Source organism: Halichoeres trimaculatus, unplaced genomic scaffold (genome assembly GCF_033239565.1).
Source record: "Halichoeres trimaculatus isolate MK-OKI-2021-1 unplaced genomic scaffold, fHalTri1.1 fHalTri1_scaffold_10, whole genome shotgun sequence".
Classification (NCBI taxonomy): Eukaryota; Metazoa; Chordata; class Actinopteri; order Labriformes; family Labridae; genus Halichoeres; species Halichoeres trimaculatus.
This window is the reverse complement of record NW_027437187.1, coordinates 31,947,553-31,970,367: the sequence shown is the minus strand read 5'-3', so window position 1 is coordinate 31,970,367 and position 22,815 is coordinate 31,947,553. Positions and strand designations below refer to the sequence as shown.

At 40.1% G+C, this 22,815-nt stretch overlaps 1 protein-coding gene across 1 annotated transcript; it reads right to left on the bottom strand.

Annotated features, from left to right (window-relative positions):
* Nucleotides 1-394: 394 nt before the first annotated feature.
* cerk (ceramide kinase) lies at nt 395-20,872 on the bottom strand. The gene is made up of 13 exons (XM_074677627.1): nt 20,527-20,872; nt 10,077-10,220; nt 9,011-9,133; nt 7,383-7,508; nt 7,230-7,296; nt 6,999-7,144; nt 4,522-4,596; nt 3,344-3,496; nt 2,572-2,677; nt 2,324-2,403; nt 1,661-1,866; nt 1,335-1,555; nt 395-1,244 (listed from the first exon to the last, which is right to left on the bottom strand). Exons 1-13 carry the CDS (start codon nt 20,660-20,662, stop codon nt 1,157-1,159), a joined length of 1,671 nt encoding a protein of 556 aa, XP_074533728.1. The 5' UTR covers nt 20,663-20,872; the 3' UTR covers nt 395-1,156.
* Nucleotides 20,873-22,815: the final 1,943 nt, after the last annotated feature.

The following is a 22,815-nucleotide window of genomic DNA, read 5'->3' as shown; positions in this document are numbered from 1 at the left end:
TGGAACGTGAAACAGCTGCTGATCCTCACTGATCACATGACCCTCCTTAAAGGACTCACAGGTGTCTGGCATCTTTAAAATATGTAACAGGTAATCCTTAATCTAAGAACAGCTCAGAGTTTTATTGAGTCAAAATGATCTAATAGTGCAAAAAGTTTTAATGTGTGTAACAACTTTGAAGTTGAGACAAGTCAGAGTCGAATCTCCAAAAAGACCTGGAGAAGTCTGAGTTAACACAGGTTGACAAGCTGGTGTAAAATAAGTAATATCACTGAACTGAGTGCAAGTCAAACCACCTACGAGTCCAGGTCACATGGTTTACAGAAAAAGTACAAGTCAGAGTCATAAATTAATCTGAAGTAATCTGTAGTGGCTTTGACAGCTTAAAAAAGTGAAGCTGAACATTTAGAGCTCCCTCTGCTGGCTGGCTGCAGTATAGCTCACCTCCATATTAACAGATAGGCGCTGAACAATAAAAGCATCGTCTACTGTTAGTTATTTTTTGTGCTAAATTACATCCATGTGATCATTTCTTTAAGGAGCTAATTCTCTGTTCATTATTTGATACTGACATGATTGACAGCTGTGTCAACCAATGAGTCTTAAGCAACTCTGTGTGCACAGGATCAACAGTGTCGGGGAGGAAAGTGGAAAGAAAACGTGGAAAGAAAACATAAACACAAGCTAAATGTGTGTGTTTTTGTGTGTCAAGTCAGCTTTGAGCTCTGTAATTATTTTGGCATCACTTTTGTGCAACCCCAGGAAGTGGACACCCATCCAGCAGTTTGTCAACTGTCATGCCGCAAGATCATCAAGTCATGATTATTTGCATCATCAGAACTTAAAAATAAGAATATTTAAGATGCCAGACACCCTGCAATTATTAAAACTGTACACCCAGACTGTCTCTAGGGACAAATCCTGAACCCTACCTCTGAATCCTCCCTCTCAGGGTCGATGTGCTCATGATTGGCTTCCAGAGGAAATATTTTCAGCTTCTGAGGATGTTTAAACTTCACTTCCTACATTTTGTTTTTGATATCATGTAACAGCCAATGTGATGAGTATTAATGTTGGCAGCAACAGCAGTGAAGTGTGCAGAGGTTACAAACATTAAGGAGACTCCAGTGTTGCAGGGACTAAAGAGGGGTCGGGTTTATATTGCACAGGGGTTGGTGAGATCCTCGAACACGGTTGGTTCTTCGATCCCTCGTGCAAACAGCTTGATCAACTGGCAGTGCACTCTGGAAACAAATTAAAAATAATTTTGAGTTTAAATTCATCCTACGTGAAAGTATTTCACACGAGAGATAAACCTCAGAGGATCGCAGTACCTGACATCGATGGCTGTGTGTGTCAGGATCTCGCCATCGCAGTTCCAGCTGCTGTAGGCGGGAGCACAGCCACAAGCCGGGTGGTCTCTGCATATCTGACTGAAGATCTGTCTCTTGCCGGTCTCCCGCAGATCCAGCTCCAGATCCGAGTCACTCTGGCAGTGACGCGGTGTGAAGCGGAAGCGGCGAACCCGTTGGACTTCGACAAACGTCATGTCGAACTAGAATCAGAGAGACAGGTGTATAACTCTACCAGGCGTCTGCAGACTGAACAGGATAGTTAAAATCATGTGAGAGCTGAGGAGAGGCTTTGTCTGGTTTTCTACCTGGTCGTCTTTGCTGGTGTGTCGGAGAAGGTGTCTGAGGAAGTCAAAGCGGGAACATTTTCGCACCAGGATGAGGTCCGTGGTGCCGTCAGCCAGGTGAGCAGCAGGTGAGAGGCCTTTGGGGCTGCGAGGACAAGCACAGCTCATACTGGCAGCGTTTATGGCCAAGAACTTCCCTCGGATGGTCCTCCAGTCACCGTCACTCTCTGGAACCAAAACACCCCAAACATGGACTTTAACTCCTTACCCCACTACACGACTTTAGATTAATCCAGCATACAATCTGTGTGACTGCTGCATGTGGGTTGGAATGAACATTAGCACAAACAGTTTAGCCCCTGTGTTATAGAGTGATACAGCCCGAGCTAAAGGCTAGTTAGCCTCTAGCTCGGGCGGTATCAGTCTCCTGTTTCTCTTTTCTCCTGCTCTTCTGTCTTTTTTCTGTCTGACAGTTCGGCTCCTGTGTCCACCATCACTACAAAATTAATCACGTCATCGTTTTTAGCAGAGAAAAACACACATCTCTGTGTTTTATCTCTTCTCACTACTAAACTTTGTCAGCCGGTGTGGTGTTGTCATTGAGACCTAGACATGCTGGAAGCACATGCTTGGAGACTCCTCACAGCCCCTTTAAGCTTGAGAGGTTGATTTGTTTGAACTCACCGCTTTCAGACGCTTCCTCCATCTCATACTTCTCAGCTCTCTCTGCAAGCAGCTGCCCGTTGTGTTGACAAACAGCACAGCTGGAAATTTACAGACACATTGATGTTATTTGCCAAGGATTTAAACAACTATTGAGTTAAACAGTGAATCTGTCATTTCAGCTGAAAAGGAAGTAAAAGTGAAGGTTGTGTGGAGGTTAGATTTGTCTGCTGAACAGATCAAACACAGTCTTAGGAAATCTCTCTCACCCGGACCGACACTTGGCGGCATCCCTCGGGGTTCCCATGATGCCTTTGGCTGGCAGGTAGGACACGGTTCCCTCGTAGTAGTGATGAGTCAGGAACATTTTCAGACCTGGAGGAGTCACAGCTTTGAAATAAAACCACCTCATATAATGAAGTCTATTCATGCAGTGCTCCAACTGTACTCAGCTCTGTACATCTACAGTGGGGCAAAAAAAAGTATCAGGACCAGAGTTACAGGTTTGTCAGAGCCAGAAATCTTGCTTGTTTGTTTTTGACCAAATACTTATTTTCCATCATAATTAACAAATGAATTCTTTAAAAACCCTACAATGTGATTTCCTGGATTTTTTTCTCATTTTGTCTCTCAAAAGTTGAAGTTTACTTCTGATGAAAATTGCAGACCTCTCTCATCTTTCTTCGTAGGGGAATTTGTAAAAATCAGTGGCTGACTAAATACTTTTTTGCTCTGCTGTATATGTCGAGTTTAGGATGATCCCATCATGCCTTGGCAATACTTAAAAGTAACCTTGTGATTAAATTCTCATGTTTTCTTCAGCTTTAACTTGAGTTTTTTTTTTAAATCAGTCTCATTTTCTTTCTTTGCCCCCCGCCCTCAGAAAACAAGAGGAAACATTTCCAGCTCATTTATGAAACTTCTTCCTCAGAGCTTCTCTCTGCAGCCTTTGCGACAGCCACCTCCTCTTTGACGTCTCTAAAGTTGTGGTTTTGTTATCATGAACTGTATCTAATGTTTGAAAGCATACTGCGTTTTTACCTGAAAGGTCGTATCGGGCTGGTCCCATCCATCTCTTCCTCTCACTGTCAGTTAAAACATCGCCATAAAAGCCGTAACCCAGCAGGGAGACAGAGTACCGCAGGAAGGTGTTGTTGTGGTGAACCGAGCAAACGTCCATCGGCTGAGAGTCTCCTAAACACAAAAATCAACACACACATTTAACACACCTAGAATCATTCAGAATAAACTCACTACTAAAAGTAAAAAGGGAAACTGTTGGTTGTGGCTGCCTGTATCAGCAGCTTATCTTTGCATTTGGAGTGGGTCATTACTTTGTATGGCTCATTTGTTGGTCAGGGACACCAAACTGGTTTTGTCTCCTGTGATATTTTTATTACTTTTCTCCTGTTTGTCTGGAGTTCCTACATGTAACCATAGCTGCATTGTTTACATATGAAATCAGCTGTTAGCAGCCTGTAGCATGTCAATGCTAACTGGTGCAAGGCCTGATGTTTCCCACAAGGTGAGGAGAAGGATGTGAGGAAGGTGTGCTGGTTCTCAGGTGAGAGTTAAGAAGTGATGACATGGACCTGTCCTTCCATCCATTGTTATTGGGAACGTAAGATCTATCTCCAATAAGATGGACAAGCTAGCCATGCTAACCCAGCAACAGAGGGAATAGCAGAAGGCAGAGTAGCATCATGCTTTTCACAGACATGGCTAATGGAGCACACCAGACACCAATGCTACATTGCAGACAGGATCCAGGAGACAGAGACTGAACAGACTGCTGAAGAAGCTCAGTCCTGGACCCTGTGGAGGTGGAGGCTGGCTGAACTGGAGAATGATGGACAAGCTGTCAGCATCTATTTTCTTATGGACCTTTTTGCACTTTCTATACACTTTCTTACTTTTGTTTTCTGGATTGCTGCAGTGACTCCTCCTGAATTTCCCCTCAGGGATAAATAAAGTATTTTCTATTCCAATCTATACTAAAACACTGCTTCAAAGAGCTCAAACAGGTGTTTCTAAATATCAACACTAGATGGCAGTATGACAGCACAGACAGCAGAAGTGTGTGTATATTAGGTTTAATAATTTTGTGACTTCAATGAAGGAAAAAAAGGAATAATTCAAACAAAACTGAAAGGTAAAACTCTTGAGTTCTTGTCAGTTTTAATCATGCAAGTCTTGTGTTTTGAACTGATGAGACTGACCGACAATGATGTGCAGCGCAGAGGTCACGGGGTCGTTTGTGCCCACAGTGGCGAAGCAGATGCAGTCTGTCGAACCTGAAACAAACAAATCTTCTGTCAGAGGAAACTTCATCAACTTTCTGACCAGCCCTCATTAACAAAAAACATATGCACAAAAAACATCGAATGCTTAAACAGCTTCGATACATTTAATTTATGAACTGCAACATGTTCACAAACACAAACCCGCAGCCTTAATTTAAAAGGAGAGCGGCTTCTGCTGCTGCAGAGGGGAATAATAACTCTCTGATGACTCTGTGTGTGTGTGTGTTTAAGTGTGTGAAACACAGGGGATGTATCTGTGTTTTATTTATTCAAAGCATTTTATTTATAGAGCGCTCTAACAAAAAGAGCAGACGACAAAAATGAAAGTAAAAAAAGAACAAAGTGAGAAACCAGGCCACATCATTATCTGCATTTCTATTTATACAAACAGGAAGCTGAAGGTGCCAGACCTACCAAACAAATAAATAAATAGATAAAAACATGAATTCAACCTCAACAAGGAGCTGCAGCCTATTTGAAACGGTTGGTCTTTACGTAACACAAACAACCCATTGTCCCATTAAAGAGCATATTGCAGGTAAATTTTTTTGTTTCATTAACACTTAACATTGTCTGATAACAGCAGTAGGATAATTTAATCACTGATTTTATATGTTATTCAATAGAAAAGGCACACATTTCGAGGAAGAAGTTGCTGTTTTTGGTATAGCTGTTAAGAACTTTTTTTGCCAGCATTGCTTCATTTGACATAACAGAAGAGGCAAGTGTGAAAAACAGGTTGTCATGGGTGAGATTGGGCATAATGGGTCGTGTTTATTGTCTTTCTTCCAAAGTATTATTTAATTTGACCATCCATTAAGATGATTAAAGTGTGTTTGGATGGATGGATGGATGGATGGATGGATGCAGAAATACTAGCTTAACAGGACAGGCTTTCGTGCTCAGACTTGTTTTGTACAGCTGAAAAGACGAGACTTTATTTCTGCATCGGTCACAAAAAAATGCAGTTGTCTGTGGTGCCCATTTTTTACAGGTAGATTGATATGATGGAGTCTGTTCTATAGAGTCTATGGATGGAGTTCAGGATGGGAAACCGGAGCCAGGTATGGGTGAGACTGATGCGGCTGCTGCCCCATCAATACAGACAGCTCCAGCTTCACCAGCAGCAGCCTATAGCCAGGCTCCCAGTGAGAGATGTAAACAGGGATTGCCAGAGATTCAGCCAGAGACTCAACCTGACGGAAACGGGGGCTTAGCACCGTAGTTAAGTCTTGATTTTCTGACTCTAGATCAGTGGATAGACCTCTGTTAAGCCCCATTTCCACCAAGTGGTCGGTTCGTCTCGGTAATGCACACATTTTACGGCGCTTCCACTGACTGATCCCGGGACAGATCCCCCAAATAACTGAGATGAGCCGTCCCACTTTTTGGCACCCTTCCATAAAGGCGCCAAACTAAACCAGATCTTGGAAGGTGGCTTACATGCCGCCTATCACGAGGGGACACGGTTGGCTGTGGAAACAAACAGCACCAAGCTTAACCAAGCCAACCCGTACCAAATCGTACTGGTCCAAACCGGACTGCTTGTAGGAAACGGGGCTAAAGACCTCTCTGTCTTTCTCTCTATGGGCTTTATCATGACGGGTCAAATCGCGTTGCTTTAAGCATACTACTTCTTACTCATACTACTTATTTTTTTTGAGTCAGCACATCTGATTTCAAACTTAAAATACGCTGATGTGAACACAACATTAGGCTACATATCACTAGCTAACAGGCCTCACTCACCGGGACACCTGCTCCTCCTCACACCACAACTCCACTGTTTTCTTACACCTGTTATTCCTACTAATCCTGCCCCGTTCCCGGTCTCTATCTTTCCTAACAGGCTCATAATTACAACCCTGAGGACCATCATATGAAAAGTAATAAAGATTTTCTTCCTTTTCATTGACAGGAATGACAGTTGGATCCATGTTTTTTAATGTTAAACGGAGGCAAAAGCAGCAGGACTCCCAATTGAGATGTCACATTCAAGTGCCATTTTATAACGCCGAAGAACAAAACCTGTACTAAAACATCTCCAGGAGAGCCTGTGGTTTATTAATTTAAGAATTTCTTTCAGGATATTGATTTTTAAGTTACTTTCCTATCAATTTCTTAACAGTTGTCTTTAACCTGAAATTCGCCCTTTAACTCAAATTAAAACATTCTCATGCAGGGATCCTATAAGCTTCTCTATGACCCTCTCCTGCCTGTTTAAACCCTTTTAAACCTCCTTAAGAGTCTAGTTAACTTTTTAATGGCCAACCAGCAGTGAAAGAAAAAACCTTTACAACCTCAGCAGACCTCACTTTCTCCATCTTGGGTGAACGAACATGAAATAAAACCAGTTTACCCTAAAATTAAAGACTCGTTTGAGGCTCTCTGACCTGCAGGAATGATTCCAATGCGCAGCGAGCAGGGAGCGAGAGTTTCATCGGGACAGTTGGGATCAACGCCGCCATCTATCTGCACCCTCCAGATCAGGCCGTGGATGATCTCACTGAACATGCCGTCTCCTCCGACACACACCACCCTGAGGCAGGAGCAGAGTCAGGTGTTAGCAGGAGCTTTTAGGAAACATTATCACCTATGTGGGCTGTTGATCCACAGATCCTCACCCATCAAACTTCTTCAGCTCCGCCTCCGTCCTCAGGTGATCTCTGGCATTGTTGGCGTACTGCGTCACTGAAAACACATGCACACATAACACCTCAGATGTCCAGTTCATGACCCAAGAGGATGAAGAATAAGCAAGTGATGACGTGACTTACCGATGACGTCTGTGGAGACGCCTGCTTGAGCAAAGATCGGCGCCACCTTCTGCTCGTAGATGTGTTTGCCCTGTTTCTTCCCGCTGTATGGGTTGATGTAGACCAGCAGGTGTTTGGGTCTGCTCGCTGTGAATGATAACAACATTACAGTATGGACAGTTTCTGGTAAAAATCGCACCAAAGTTAGCATCAAGATCCCACAATCCTGACTTCCTGAATCCAGACTTTCAAATGTCCCACATGTATAAACAGGTATCAATATCTGGATCCCAGGGATGGGTACCGAATTAGGTACTTTTAAAGGTACTGACCGAATTCCTCCTGTAGTACCAAGTACCGTTTCATAAGCCAAAGCCTGAGTATCTAATAGGGATGGAATGATTTAAGAAAAAAATCCAGGATGCATGTGCTTCGTTCGGTTCATGTTTTTCTTTTTTTTCTTCTTTACTCGAGGTAAAGGAGTACAGCAGGACACTTTATGGGGAAGCGTGTGTGTTGTTTACATGACGAGCAGAGAAGACAGAGTTAAAGGTTGTACCTGTGGCGGTGTGTCTTCTGCTTTAGATTCAGTGTGGGCTCTGATGAAGGCGGTAAGAAAGTGGAGGATAAAACCATGACTCAGTTTTGCCAACTTAGAGACTTTGTTGCTACATTTAATGACTTTTCAGACCCCTCTGGTAAGTTTTTCTAAAGATGACAATTCTTGCAACTTTTCTGGAGTTTAGAGTCTGACGTTGGAGCGTTTTTTGATCTCCTGAATGGTCAGTGTGCGTGAGTTCCTTCCCTATCCAAAACACAGACAGTCCTCCTAACTCCCAGCAGATGAAATTATGTAAGTGTGTGTCTCATTAAAGTCACTTCTGCCTCAGCCCAGATAAAGGAGGAGGGTTGATATTCAGACATTAAAAAAAAGAATGGACAGAAGAAAGTTAATTTGTAGTTCCAAACCTATATATGATGTTGTGTTTTACCTGCTTTCTGTCTCTCCCACCTTATTTCTCTCTCCTACAGAGTCCATGACAATTACATGCAAATAGGTTATTATGCAAATTAGACGGCAGCATCATTTAGTGGCTTTTAGCGACTTCTGGGACAGCCAATAGTGACTTTCCTTACTGAGGGGTTGGCATTCACTTAGCTTTAATGATGTTTTAAATGGGAACAGCCTCATTCTTTTGGGTTTTTCAGGACAATACAATAATTTGTTAATGGTGGATTATTAGGGTATATGGTAATTTGGGGTGTTTAAAACAACAACAATGTACACCAAACCGAACTGAAAACAGTGACCACAAAATTGTGATAAGAACCGAACCGTGGATTTTGTGAACCATTCCATCCCTAGTATCTAAAGAAAGGACCTGAGTTAGCCAGGCTGGAAAACAATGTGGTTGTTTAGATACTGCCACGTGGAATGCAAAGAAAAAGAGCACATACAGAGTAAGAGGAAACCTACACTGAACAGTACGGACTGTTTACTGAATATGTGTGTTTATGTAGATTGTACATATTGGTTTTCCTCATGCTCATAACTTCCCCAACCTCTGATAGTTCAACAAAATAAAAAAAAACTAGGAAATAAAAACGAAAAAAAAGTCCTAAAGCGGGCAGCATGGGTCATGTCTTACTGATGGTGGCGAGCTGTTCTCTGATGCTGCAGACCCAGCGTTGGCACAGCGCCTCCTCTGGACAGGTGAAGGTGACCTCAGCACACCGCCAGCGGTGCTGCCGACCCCTCTCCACGTATATCACTGCAGACACAAACACGAGTCAGTAACTTTGATTCCTCCTCACTTTCTTCGAGGTCATCACCATGGCAACAACCGTGGCCTTGTCATCATCAAACGGCAGAGACATTGTTGAGTCTGGGTGAGTTGAAAAAAAACTTGGAAAAATAAATAAGGCTACTGTTTTAATAGGGTGACGATGTGCTTATGTGTTGAGGTGTTTTTTTCCTAATTTCACACTGTGACCCCCCCAAGCCCCCATGCAGGATCTTAGTCTGGAATTTGCTTTCTTCTTCTCTTCTTCCCCTGTATTCATTTTCACATCTATGTCCCCCCACTCCTGTACTCCCAACATCACATGTCACTGTCTTTTTATTTTTCTCGGAAGATATGAAACTGACATGTAATTTCCCCTTTGGGATAAATAAAGTATTTCTGATTCTGAAACTGCTCAGGATCTTTTACTGTCCCATGTTTTTCATTAACCAGGCAGACTTCAGAGCTCTACAGGTGTGTTAACACATGGGCTTAAAGCAATTTCAGTATTATTCTAGGATTGTATCAGATGTATCCACCATGTGTTTCCAGATTTTTGGCAGCATTCATAGATTTTTTTTTTGTACTTTGTCTCAAATTCTAGTCATGCTTTTACTTTTTACTCACGTTTATTATGACTCCAGGTGTGTTTCTTTTGCTTTTAGGCGTTTCTTACGTGTCTTTATTTCACAAACAGGTGGATTATAAATATGTTTACAGGTGTGTCCTCTGCTACAGAAATGTCTCCAGGTGTTTCTTTCTGATCGATAACCTCTGGGCGTTCCAGCTGTGCTTTTGTTTAACAGGTGACTCCACAGGTGTATTTTGTCGTTGTTGTTTCACTGATCTGCTTCCTGGATGAAGTGTCCTCCTCAGCTTTTACACATGTGTTTCCAGATGTTGTCTCCCACCTGCGTCCAGGTGTGTTTACCTGTGAAGGCCTGCCTGCAGTCCTTCCCCTCTCTTTCTTTGATCTTCTTCCAGCTGCCATCGTCTTTTCTCCGTCTGCTGCCGGTCTCCTCTTCTTCCTCTCGGACAGAGATGATCTCTGACACTGGCACGCTGCGACAAACACCTGAACAAAAACACAAACACAGTTTCTCAGCCTCAGCGTCTTGAGCACAAAGACACTTCAGCGAGGAAGAGAACATTTGGATCATGGATGAGTAAACTGAAGAGACAGAGCCTCAGTGTTAGCGAGTGATGTGACCCTCGAGGAGTCCATTAGTTAATGTAAAAATAAAGACGTACTGTGAGACGACAGACATCTAAAGAGTGGAGGAGTGTGAGACACACAGATCTACTTGTCTGTTTTTTCACCGTCAACAAAGACCTCACACAGATCACCGATAAACCGACTCAGCATTGGCCCCAAGTTTGATTTGTTGTGTCAAAACTTTTGTCAGTAGTTGCTCTTTTTTTCTGTAGTGACTCTGCATCAACAAAAAATGTGCTTGTCAAATTTTCTAAAATAAGAATAACGACTTCATACACACGAGCCATTCAGGCATCATTTTTGTCTTTTAATATCTTGAAATAAGATGTTTTTCTGGACTTGTCATGTGAACACAGCGCATATTGAGTCTAATTTTCTTTATTAAAAAAAAAAAAAAACATAGAAACTTGCAGTTTCTGCAACGTGCTGTGAATCCTATCAGAGGCCTTTGACACAGTTGACAACTCTGTTTTATTGCACAGATTCTTCCCCATTGGTCTTGATAACAGTGTGTGTGACTGGCCTAATAACTAATTAACTAACAGAGCTCGAGCAATAACTGCAGACGATGCAAAATCATCTTTCACCGAAGTCGATAAAGGAGTCCCCCATAGATTGTTCCTTGGACCTCCTATCTTTTTCTGTACACTAATGACACTGGAGACAAGTCAAATGATTGTAAGTTTTATCTTTATGCTGATGATATCATTTTGTACTTCTGTGCAGCTTCATACAGTGATGCTCTTTCACAGTTATGGAGTGATTTTACTTTACAGGTATAAACTTTGGTTGGTTTCCAATTGACGCTGATCCCCTTAAGTTTAAATTTATGCTTTTCTCCAGACAGAACATTAAACCTAACGATAATTCCTTTTCCACATTAAGAAATGTGAAAATTCAACATGTCCAACAGTCTAAGTACACTGTAAACCTGGACAAGTTGAGTTCACTTGAAAAATACTTGTGAACCGGTTACCTTAAAAAAAAACAAAGTAATGAAATATGAAACTTAAGTTAATTTAACTGAACATCTTAAAAAGTTAAAATTATTATTGAAAATCATTCTACCAAATGTCTTTAATCAAATCAACCTGATGCTTATTTGTTACAAATTAAAATATTAAGTTATGTTAAAAAATGTTGCATATCACTGTAAAACATAATAAGCTGACCTTACTCAAAACTTAAAGATAAGATATCAATAAAATTGCTTTGTGAATTAGGTAAATTTTATGATAAAAAATTGAAGCAGATCTAAAAAACTAAATTAAATAACATTTTGAAGACCAGCTGGGTCTCATATCCACAGCGTTCCCTCCTCACTCATGGTTTCAAACGCAGTCACAACAAAAATCAGCTCTAATTTCATAACTTTATTAGCCGTGAGTGAGGAGGGAAGGCAGTAGATATGAGACCCTGCTGTACATTGAAATATTGTTCTTCATGGGGCACAGGTTGTCTGAGCCCCACGGCACTGACTGGTGGTCTGTGCTCCATGGCACAGGGTCTTGTACCTACTGAATTTTGCAGTATGCCTAATGGTTAATATATTAATAAATGAAATGTTTGACTGGACTATCATGCTATTTAGGCCAATTTTGAAAATATAAAAGATATATTCATTATTTTGGACGCAGACAGCCAGTCCACACCACGTGGAGCACCGAAAGCTGGCCCATGCTGTGACGCACGGACAAACAGTCTGTGTCATGTGAAGCACTGACAACCAGTGCCACCCACTGCTGCACGTCTAGAAGTACAGCAGGGTCTCATATGGACTGCGTTCCCTGCTCACTCAAGGTTACAAAACACAGCCACAGAAACTAATGATTTTAAGTTGTGCTTACTTAAACAATAACAATAGTTAAATCTACTCAGAAATCATCAGTTTTCAACACTGAAAACTCAGAAATTTTGAGTAAAATGAACTTACTAACAAGTTTTCAGTTTTCAAACCTTATCTAAATGAGTAATTTGAACTTTGGGGTTTACAGTGTACTTGGGATTGTGGCCTGATCGGGGTCTCTCTTTTGGGTTGCTCATTCCAAACTTTGTTAGGAAGCTGAGACCCCACCTCAAACAAAAATAAAAAAGAAATCTGAGAGAGGCAGAAGATATCCTGCAATATCAAGATAAATATTTCTTTAGACAAATTTAACAACATTCATATGAACTCCAACTAAACTAAAGCAGTAGAGTAGAGTTACTAAAACTATTCAGCCAAACTACACAGCACCGAGGAGGAGGAGGACAGCATGTTTCTACCAGATTTGATGGAAACCAGCAGCAGAACTGGCTCTAACTACTCTTCTGAGGTTTATTACAAAATGTGACTCTCATGAATCTTTAATAACATTTGAGTCAAGAAATAATAAATTTAAGATCGAAAGGAACATAAAGTTCAGACTTTGAGGAGTAAATTAAATTTGTCTGAATCAAAATAAATTCTCATCATCATTTTGGAACATAACCTCAGGTTCAATCAGAGTTTTTAGCTCCGACATCAAACACAGAAACATGGTCTAACAGCAGCATCACAACCACTAAACCTGCAGCCAGCAGGTGGAGGAGGCCCACTGCATCATGGGAGCTCAGATCTCCTACCTGAGTCTTGTTGACGAGGGAAAGGAGGAACACAAAACCCTGCAGGAGAACGTGAGAGTTACGAAAAACAATCGCACAGAGTAAGGTTCAACCAGAAAGACCCCAAAGGAAAACCCTAACCCTTTTTTTTACTGGCACGCACAGATTTAACACTCAGAGGCGCTTAAGTACGGCTGTTTTTAACTTTGAGTGCATGATTTTGATAATACTAATTCCCACAAGCTACATCTGTGAACCCAAGTGAGTCATCTGTTCCACTGCCCCCTACTGGCAGGATACTGCAATGGTGCGTTTTCTGAAAAAGTCAGTCACAGCTGGTTGACAGGCTTTTTTCAGGTGATGGTTTGTGAGCAAAAGCAACATGAGCAAACATCTACAGATAGAAATTACCTAATCATTGCAACTAAACTGATCAAAAAAGACAAGTTTAAAGCTGTGTCCCAATTCAGGATCTGCAGTCCATGAAGGCTGCAGCCTTTGGAGGACCAGGCCTTCGTAGCCTGTGTAGACAGCAAAGGCCAAACTGAATCGAGACGGTCTGGTCTACAGAGTTTTTGCTGTTTGTCACTTTCAACGTCACACAGCGCCGCCCTCACCTGTCAGCCTTTTTTAAACACACGTAAACCAAAACATTACATTAAAAAGAGGTTGTTTTTAACTATTATTTTCAAAATATTACTTTACTATTTTATTATTATCATTTTCTTTATTGATAGAGTGTAGAACCACCATGTACATGTAACAGTTAAGCAACAAGAGCTGGGGGAGATGCAAAATCAAAAACAAAGAAAGAAAGATAAAAAAGAAGGAAAAAGTATAAAATCCAAGCTTTTTTTTAAAGAATACTGAATAATTTAAATGTATTGTCTGAATTCCCTGTAAAAATAAAAATTAACAAACACGAAGTAAGTTTTTTTCCAGAGAATTTTGCATTTATAAACATAGAATCTTTCCATAACAAGAAGATCTATAGAGAAAAGCTGTTCTTTCTCAGTATATTCCTTAAAAAAAGAGTCCAAACAAACATTTCTCTACAGCAAAACAAAATCCTCTTCAATGTTTTTGAAATACAATCACATAGTTGTTGCCAGAAATTCTTCACATTCGGATAAAACAGGACTCCTACTGGAGTTCAGCCGTGTCCATCAGCTTCTGCGTTCACACGCGATGAATCTTGGGATATGTAAGGCTACAAAGGATCCACTGAATCCATCCTTCTCGGCACCCGAAAAAGCAAGCTGGCCACATTAGCCGCATTTTGGAGGAGGCTTTAAAGTAGGACAGCCTTTACACACCGCTGTGACGTAACCAGTTGTCAAATCCAGCCTTCGTAGGCTGCAGCCCCTGAATTGGGACACAGCTCATGTAAACCTAATCGAAATTCTTTTTTAACTGCTGAAGTGGGAGTTGCTATCTTGGATTATGAGCCTTGGGAGACTGTAACTGCTTTGAGTTTCTAAAGGAAGAATCTCGACTCCAGGGGTCATCCTTGTTGATGTATTCAACACATTTCAGGGTTTCCATCCCCTGGAACAAATCAAATGGTAGCTCCCTAAAGCTATTCAGGAAGTAGAAGGAATTCAAAGGAAAACAATTTTTGGTAAAATTAGGTTAATGTTGAAGAGTCAGAGTTGGGAAAATCCCAAATATTTGTTTCAAGATTGGAGAAAATTATGATAAATCATCTGTCAATTGAATAAGGCGTCATGGACTTCAGGCTTATTTCAGTTATTACACAGAGCCATACTGAGACTTTGAAAGATCTGGACATCCTGGGGTAACTATTTACTTTTCTTTAAATCAACTGTTTTAAAGAAACAATTTGTCGAGTTCTCTTTTCCTTTTTTTACAGAAACAAATTATAGATTATCATGTTGGCTATATTTGATGTGCAATTGTGGGTACAACTTCAGTTCAGGCTCAAATTGCTGCTCCTCCATAAATAGCCTGTTGCTGTATTGCTCTGGCAGCCATCAGGTAAAAATTATCAAGGTAAGTTTGATCTCCCCTGGTGTATTTTTATCTCCCAAAACTCAGAAACAGAAAACCTTCAAAGCTCAGAACTCGAGTCACCACACAAGTGAAGTATGTATTAAATAATTCAGAAGGAATTCATTCCTACAAAAGATGTTGGACACTTCTTTAACTTGCTCATAACTAAGAATACTGAAAAAAATATTAACATCATCCCAAGTGTCCTGAAAAAATGAATCTAGAAATGTTTTGACGTTCATTGAGAGGCTAAACATTTCAGTTCAAGGTCACTTTGGAAGTTGTTTCAGGTGTTAACGGCTCTGTAACTGCTCTGGATATGATCTTTCCTGGTTCAGTTTTGGCACGACACAACACGGCATCACATCAGAGCAAAAGTCTATTTGAGTCGTACTTCTTTAAACTATTAAAATAAATGATATAAAGACAGCAGAAGCTCCTCTCAGCTGCAGGTCAGACATAAAAGATTCACACCTGAAACACAATCACACACACGCACACACTCACACAGCGCTGTCTGACTCAGACGTACAAGCCCCGCAGGTGTTTCTGTTTCCCATGGCGACAGGAACACAAAGCGGTGTGGATGACAAGCAGCTGCTCGGTGATCAGCTGTAACGCTGAGTCACTCCAGGAGAACAGAAGAAACAGATTGGTTTAGAAAACGGTGTCAGAGACCAACTGTTTCATAGGTAATGACTAAATCTCAATGTCCCCCCCTTAACCCTGAGCCCTCATGGACTTAATCTGAGATCACCTGGAAAGTGGCAGAGTGCATAAGTCGGCGAAGACTAAAATTGGTATAACTCGGACTGAAATCTTATGAAGTGTTTTTGTCTTATTCAAATATTGTCTTGTTATACTTGATATGAGCCTCATTCGACTGGTCAGTCCAGGAAAATATCTTATTTTAAGTTATTTAGAGACAAAAATAAGGTCTAAATTGCTTGTAACACGTAAAAAAAAATCTGCCAATGATGAGACAAATCATGCTTGTTTCTCCTTTTCACTATGCCAGACTAGGATGCCTGTAAAGCATTTCTGCCCTCAGTACAAGTCATTTAGTTCCTTCATTGCCCCACAATAGTGTTCTCAATATCCTCATTTTAGGCCATTCTGAAGATTTCGTTGAAACGCTCCGTTTCCAGAATGACCTCCAGTAACCTCGCAACGTCACAGCCCTTTGTGCTCTGATTGGTCAGTTCTATCAGAGGGGCAGAGGGGGTAGAGCCAGGGGGCGGATTTTGCAGCATGGCAGTATTTACAAAATCGCCACATTGAATGGGGCAGACCGAGCAAGTTTGCTGTTTGCCAAAACTTCACTGTAAGGCATTGATAGCAGTAATAAAACGGCAGAGTGTAGGATACGTCCTTTTGTATTGGACCCCGAGTCAGACCCGGACGGTTCTGCAGCTCAGGAGGAAGAAAATCCACCTGGACACAGATCATCTCAAGACGCTTCAGTGTGGCGAGTCAAACCGGTACTGTAACATGTATAGTTTATACGTTTATACTTGGTTCTTGGTGGGTGTATCCCTTGGTGGCGGTTGTGTGACTAACTGACATCACAGAGGAGGAGCTGCTTTATCAGATTACTCCAATAAAAAGAAAGGATCCTCGTGTCGTCACGACAGTTGAAATCTCGTGGCCAAATGGCAATGACCTATTTTCAGAGGCATCAAATTTCATTCTAGGATATCAGAAAAAATACAATATCTCATTTTTTGAAAATTCAGGGGGTGAAAGGTCTTGTTTTCAAATTTATTATATTATATGTAAGTATTAAATCAGGCATCAGCACGATATGTCCCCTTGAAGACTAGAATAATGTCTTAATATAAAAAACAATTATCTTGTTCCATTGGCAGGTTTTTTTTAACTTGTTACAAGTGATTCAGACTTCATTTTGTCTTTAAATAACTTGAAATTAGACACTTTTCTGGACTGGTTAGGTCAATGTGGCGCATATTAAGTCTAAAAAGGCATTTTCTACTGAAAATAAGACAAAAGCACTTGATAAGATTTTGTTTTCTTGTGTGTGTTCAATTTCCGTGTTACGCTTTAATTTAACCTGCCGTGTTTGTGAGCTTCACTCGGGAACCCCGTGTTCCTATGGTTTCACATCACATTACAATAACTTTTGGTAATTCCCTCACCATAAGTCTGCAAATATGCTGACTTACAGAAAAGATGCATTAATGACTCTGAAAGTCAGCGTGAGTACCCTCACGCACTTTGCAATTCAACTGTAGGACAGCCCCAAACTATCAGTGAGTGTGTGAGTGTGGACATTGAAATTCAGCCAACGACTCAAAAAACACAAGCTTGTAGGTATAAAAAACTCCATGGTGCAGTTCAGTCAGAGGCATCCAATCACGGGGCTTCAACAGGTCACAGTGAACCCTGTCCAGACTTTGTCTGATCTGCTTTTTAAGTAAATTTGCCTTAGAGTTATCTAACATGAACTTTGGGTCCTGATGATGAAGGTGATCATGCTCAGAGTCACTTTCACACTTCAGTCCTCACTACATGAAGATTACCTCATTACTGTTATTGATAATGCAGAGCAATTCTTTAGTATAAAACAAAAAAATGTGCCTAAGCTTCTCTAATTATGCTGACTTTAAGTTTATTAGGTTGGTTGAGTATTGCTCGGATGATTTCTGGTGATGATTGACTGGCTACTGTTTAACAGGCTGTGACAGCCAGAACTAATCCTCGGGGCAAATAAATCAAAGCATGTCCACTTGAATGTGTTTACCTTTGTCACTGAGACGCTCAGGTTGTTTGTCAAAGGGCTTCATGGCTTTACAAAGAGAATTGATTTAGAAAAAAACCTTCCAGTTAATGTTTGGATCGTTATCATTTTTACTTTTACTAGAAACAACCAGACTCCACTGAAGTAAAAGTTTTTGTTTTTTTTAACCCTCAGAAAACTAAAGCTGCTGGTCCACTGCTGCCTTAATCGGCTAATTTGTGAGGGTTGTGTTCCTTCTAGACCAAGGACTTCAACACCAGAGTCACAAAATATAAATGAAGAGATTTTATCTTATTAATCTGAATGCTGTAAAAACTTAAAATAAAATGAAACAAATGAGAAAATATATGATAAATGTTAAAGTTTAAAAAATAATAAGACAGGTTTTTTTCAAAGGCTGGGACTTGAAGACTTAAATACAAAATAATTAATCACAGAGAAATGTTGCATTAGAAAGAAATTAATGCATTTTATCACAGTTTGGTATTGCACTCCTCACAACAATAAACTGCGATAGAGAGATGGTGGAAAATTTAAGCTAAAAAAAATGGAGGAGGAAAGGGAAGTGTGGATAAGAGCATTTCGTGTGCAAATTATGCAAAAAAGAATTTTGGATATCAATGGAGCAATTTTAGCCTCTGATATCACCTAACTGCTCGACATGTGAGTTCAGACCAGCATCGCCAAGAAGTTCAGGAAAAACCTCGGAAAAAGGGAACCACAATATCCTGATATTTAACGACTCATTTAGCCAATACTGATATTTTTCTGTGCACATAATTGCAGAGATCATCAACTGTCTTCTTTATTGAAAGAAGCATATTGTACTATGGTGCATACTCTTATCACTTTTGTTATGTAATATTCATTTCTTGAGCAAAACAAAAAAAACATACTTGAAATTGTATATTTATTCATGATGATTGCTTTCAAACAAAAAAATCAAAAAGATAAATCCTACTTGAAAGCTGGGTGATGCTATTCCTGAGAAAATCATATCACCCACAACCAGGGCAAATTACTTAGGTGGTAAATGTACCTTGAAGACAGCTGCTTAAATTCAAGCTAAACTTAAAACAGGAGCAAAATATGGGACTGCTTAATCTGAACTGTGCAAACAAAACTACAAAAAGTTTAAAAAATATTTGCAACTTCAGCCCATTATTCATCGATTTATTATATCTGTGGAATTAGGAGTGTTGGCTGATATCCGATATTTTATTTTTTTAGCCGATAATATCGTGCATCCCTCCCTTAAATTTATTGGATGAGCCTTGCAAACAGTTCCTACTTGAAATGCAGTGCTGTCCCTAGGGATGGGTACCCTTCACAACTGAACCAATATGGTACCGATGCCCGGTACCTGGCAATCGATATCGGTGCTCAACTGTACCAATTTCCGGTTCTTTTCTGTGTTCATGTGGTAAAAAATGTCAATTTAATAAAACTTGGTGGTAATAAAATCTCAAATTTCTTTAATTTGACATATTTATTCTTCAATATATAGCCTTGCAATGCTGTGTTCATGGCCAGCATGAAAAATCGCCTACTCTTCCAGTCCCCCACAGTCACAAGGATGCATTTTCCATGAATCGGCACCCGCTACTTTTGACAGAATTCGGTCGGTACCTATTACAGTACCTCATTTGGTACCCATCCCTAGCTGTTCCTCAAAATGGACTCTACATTTGAAAAGTATATTTGGTTTAAAATACCCATTATTCTTTTGTTTAAACTTGTACTATTCAATGATTTGTTCTAATCCATTTGTACGAAAAGATGTTGCTTCTCGTGTCAAATATTGATGCGGGATTAATTTAAAAAATCTCTATTAGATTAATCTTTTAATTGAGTCCTACTATTAGTTTATACTTTACTATGAGACACACAGATGTCATCGTTTAGCCTCAGAATCCTCAGTATTATAACCCCTGTCAACCTCTCCATTACATGTTGGATACTAACACTTTCCCTGTGTTTTAACAAACACACACACCTGTAACCCCCTGATCCTAGATGCACAACTTTCACCTTCTTCTTTTATCTTGGATTTAACTTGTATTGTTGTACCACGATAAGCTGATGACACTGTGGCTTCCACAACCAGAAACTTTGTGGCATATGAATTTAAGCTTCCAATGATAATGTATAGCTTCCAAAATCTATTTGCAAATCTATATGTCAAGATACTAAAGTAATAAGTGGTTTGGTTTAAAAAAAACAAACAAAACAAAACAGTAAATCCACTTTGTAACTTTCCACCTCTGCCCAGTCACATTTCATAAACCAATCAGTAACTTCCTAAAAAGAGGACTCAGGCTTCCAGCTTCACAAAGGGTGAGAAAAAATGCAGGATCATTTGACAGTATCCACGTCACTACACCCACTCCTGCCGTGGGAGCTATAATTACTGCTGTTCAGACTAATGTCTTGTTTTTCACAGTAATGTTATGTGTTTGGAAAGCTGTTATAAAGAGGTATCAAAGAGGCTTGGTATGCCGTCCTCTGCCTGCAGCCTCAGTGTGACCTCCACATATTGTGTGTCAGACAGGATGATGTGTTATGTAACTGCTGTATCACGTATCACACTTATTGTGTTCTGTAGTGATTATTAGTGAGTTATCAACAGGTCAAAACGTTATCTTCGTGTCCAACATGTCCTCCTAGCATGTGCTTTGTTTATCTCCCATGGTGTCGCGTGTTTTGAAGGCCGACAGACCCACAGACAGTCCCACAGACAGACCCACAGACAGACCCACAGACAGATCGACAAAGGTGAAGAGCAAATAGATGAGTTAACTGAGGTCTTACTGGGTCTGAAGGGGTGGTAAACCGGGCTAGATACTCGTCTCTTCCAGGTGAGCAGGGACCGACTCAGGCTCACATCATACGCCGTGTTTCGGACCCGAAGCTCGGAGACCAAGAGCAGTCTCCCCGGTCTCTCCATCTGCGTTTATCCGTCCTGCTCCGTCCTTCAGCCGGCTGAAGAGGCAGTAGCAGCACCGGGAAAGGTTACCTCAGACTGGGCATGTTCTCTGTATGTGGCTGTTGATGCTCCAGAAAGCAGAATTTAACGACTTTCTAACGGCGTCTTTCACAACAAGAGTGCGTCCGTGTAGCGGATTCTACCTCGGGATGTTTTTTTCTGACACATAGCGGTTCTGAGCGGAAGTAGGAGGAGTCTTGAGGAACATTCACGTGCTGAAAAAAGAGTCCGACAATAAAGTTCCAGAAGCTTTTGGAATTTTGGGGGCGTTGATATTGGCTTTAATGTTAAGATTCAAGATGCAGTTTTATTTTGCATGGTCTCTATTCGGATATATGTATATATTTTTTAAAAACGGGCGCTTTTTTTCTAATAAATCTTTGCGTCTATAGCTTTAAATCCAAATTCCTATGTAGACATGTAGCTAAACTTGAAACTTGAGTCTTCTTCCATTTAGTTTTTGCTGTATGAGTAAAGTCTGGTGTGATCGGACTAAGTTTGAACGAAAATCTGCATTCTTTAGATTTAAAAACATTTTATCTGAAGCAAGAACTTCCTTAAATGTCTTTTTTGTCCCATTTTTTAAAGTTTATTCATAATTTCGAAGTTTCAAACAGCTCTTGAAAGCATCAGAAATCTGCTGCGTCAGTAGCGTGTGGCGTCATCACGTCCTCTGTATGATCCTTTTAGCTGGGGGTAAAAACAGTTCCTCTATGCTTGAAGCTAAAAAAGAACATTTGTATGTTAAAACAGGGTTAGGTATTTTAATGTATTGTTTACAGTGTTTCTCAAGACGTTAGTCATGCTGGATAAAGTCACGAAAGGTGAAAATCTGACAATGAACACTTGACATTCAGTCTTTCAGAGCTTAAAAGAACGAAATAAGATGTTTACAAGAGAAATGAAGAAGATGCTGTGATTTTTATTTTCATAATATGAAATATATTTACTTTTATTGTTAAAACAATCAAGCATTTGGAAGACTCTAACATACACTGTAGGGCAATATTTACTATTTTAAAATACAAACAAAAGAATCAGTGGATCAGTGACATAAATAATCATTAGATAATTTTATAATCACAAGGTTATTATAGTTTAAACACATACAAGGGACATTTTACTGCTTGTCCTCTTCAGGTAAATATTTCAGGTGACTTGTTTACAGATCATGTTTAGAGACAGAAACCCTAAGGCTTCTTCTGTCAAACTGTGAGTTTATCTGACATAACAAAGATTTGAAAAGCGTAGAAGCAGGAAGTGGAAGTAGAAAGATGAGTTCAGGGTGTGATCAAATTAAGGAGAGTTTAGAAAAATGAGTAAGTAGGCCATGAGTTGGGGTTGTTTGTTTGGTTAGCTGCCCAGAATCACCCTCTTTTCTTCTTCTTCTTCTTCTTCTTCTTCTTCTTCTTCTTCTTCTTCTTCTTCTTCTTCTTCTTCTTCTTCTTCTTCTCTGTGTCAGATGCATTTTTGTTACCTGTCTGAAGGTCAGAATGATGTTCACAGAAGTATGGCTGAGTTTATGTTTAGAAAGATCTTCAAAGTCTAAACGTTTAAGTCAAAGGAGGATACAAAACCAACTTAAACCCAAAGACATTAGTTTTGATATTGTTTCTGTTCAGGAAGCTTGAATCAATCCATGATTTAATGCTCCTAAATGTACAGTTTTTTGTATATAGCAACATTTAACAGGTCAAACTTGTCATCTTTAATGTTTATCTTTTTATATTTTTAAAGTTTTGATCCTTTATTTCTAATTTATCCTACAAATTAAGATACATGAGACATTTTACAGGACCTTTCCTTGCTGTCTTCAGGGCTGAGCTGCTCTTCCTCCTTGCACACAGCAGGGGGAGATGTTGCTACATGCACAGCTCCCTGCTCAGCGTTTCTCTCTGAAACTATACACCTCTCCCATTTTATTCAATTCTACTTTTAAACATTTCCTTAATATGTTGAGTTTAACTCAAACCCTGAAACCCTGAAGCTGCTGTTAAAATTAGCTCAACTGTTTTAGGACATAAATCAATGAAAACACATTGATTTGAACCACTTTTTTTTTTTTTTACCTGCATACCAATGGGAATCCTTGTTTGGAGCATGTTTATTTTATT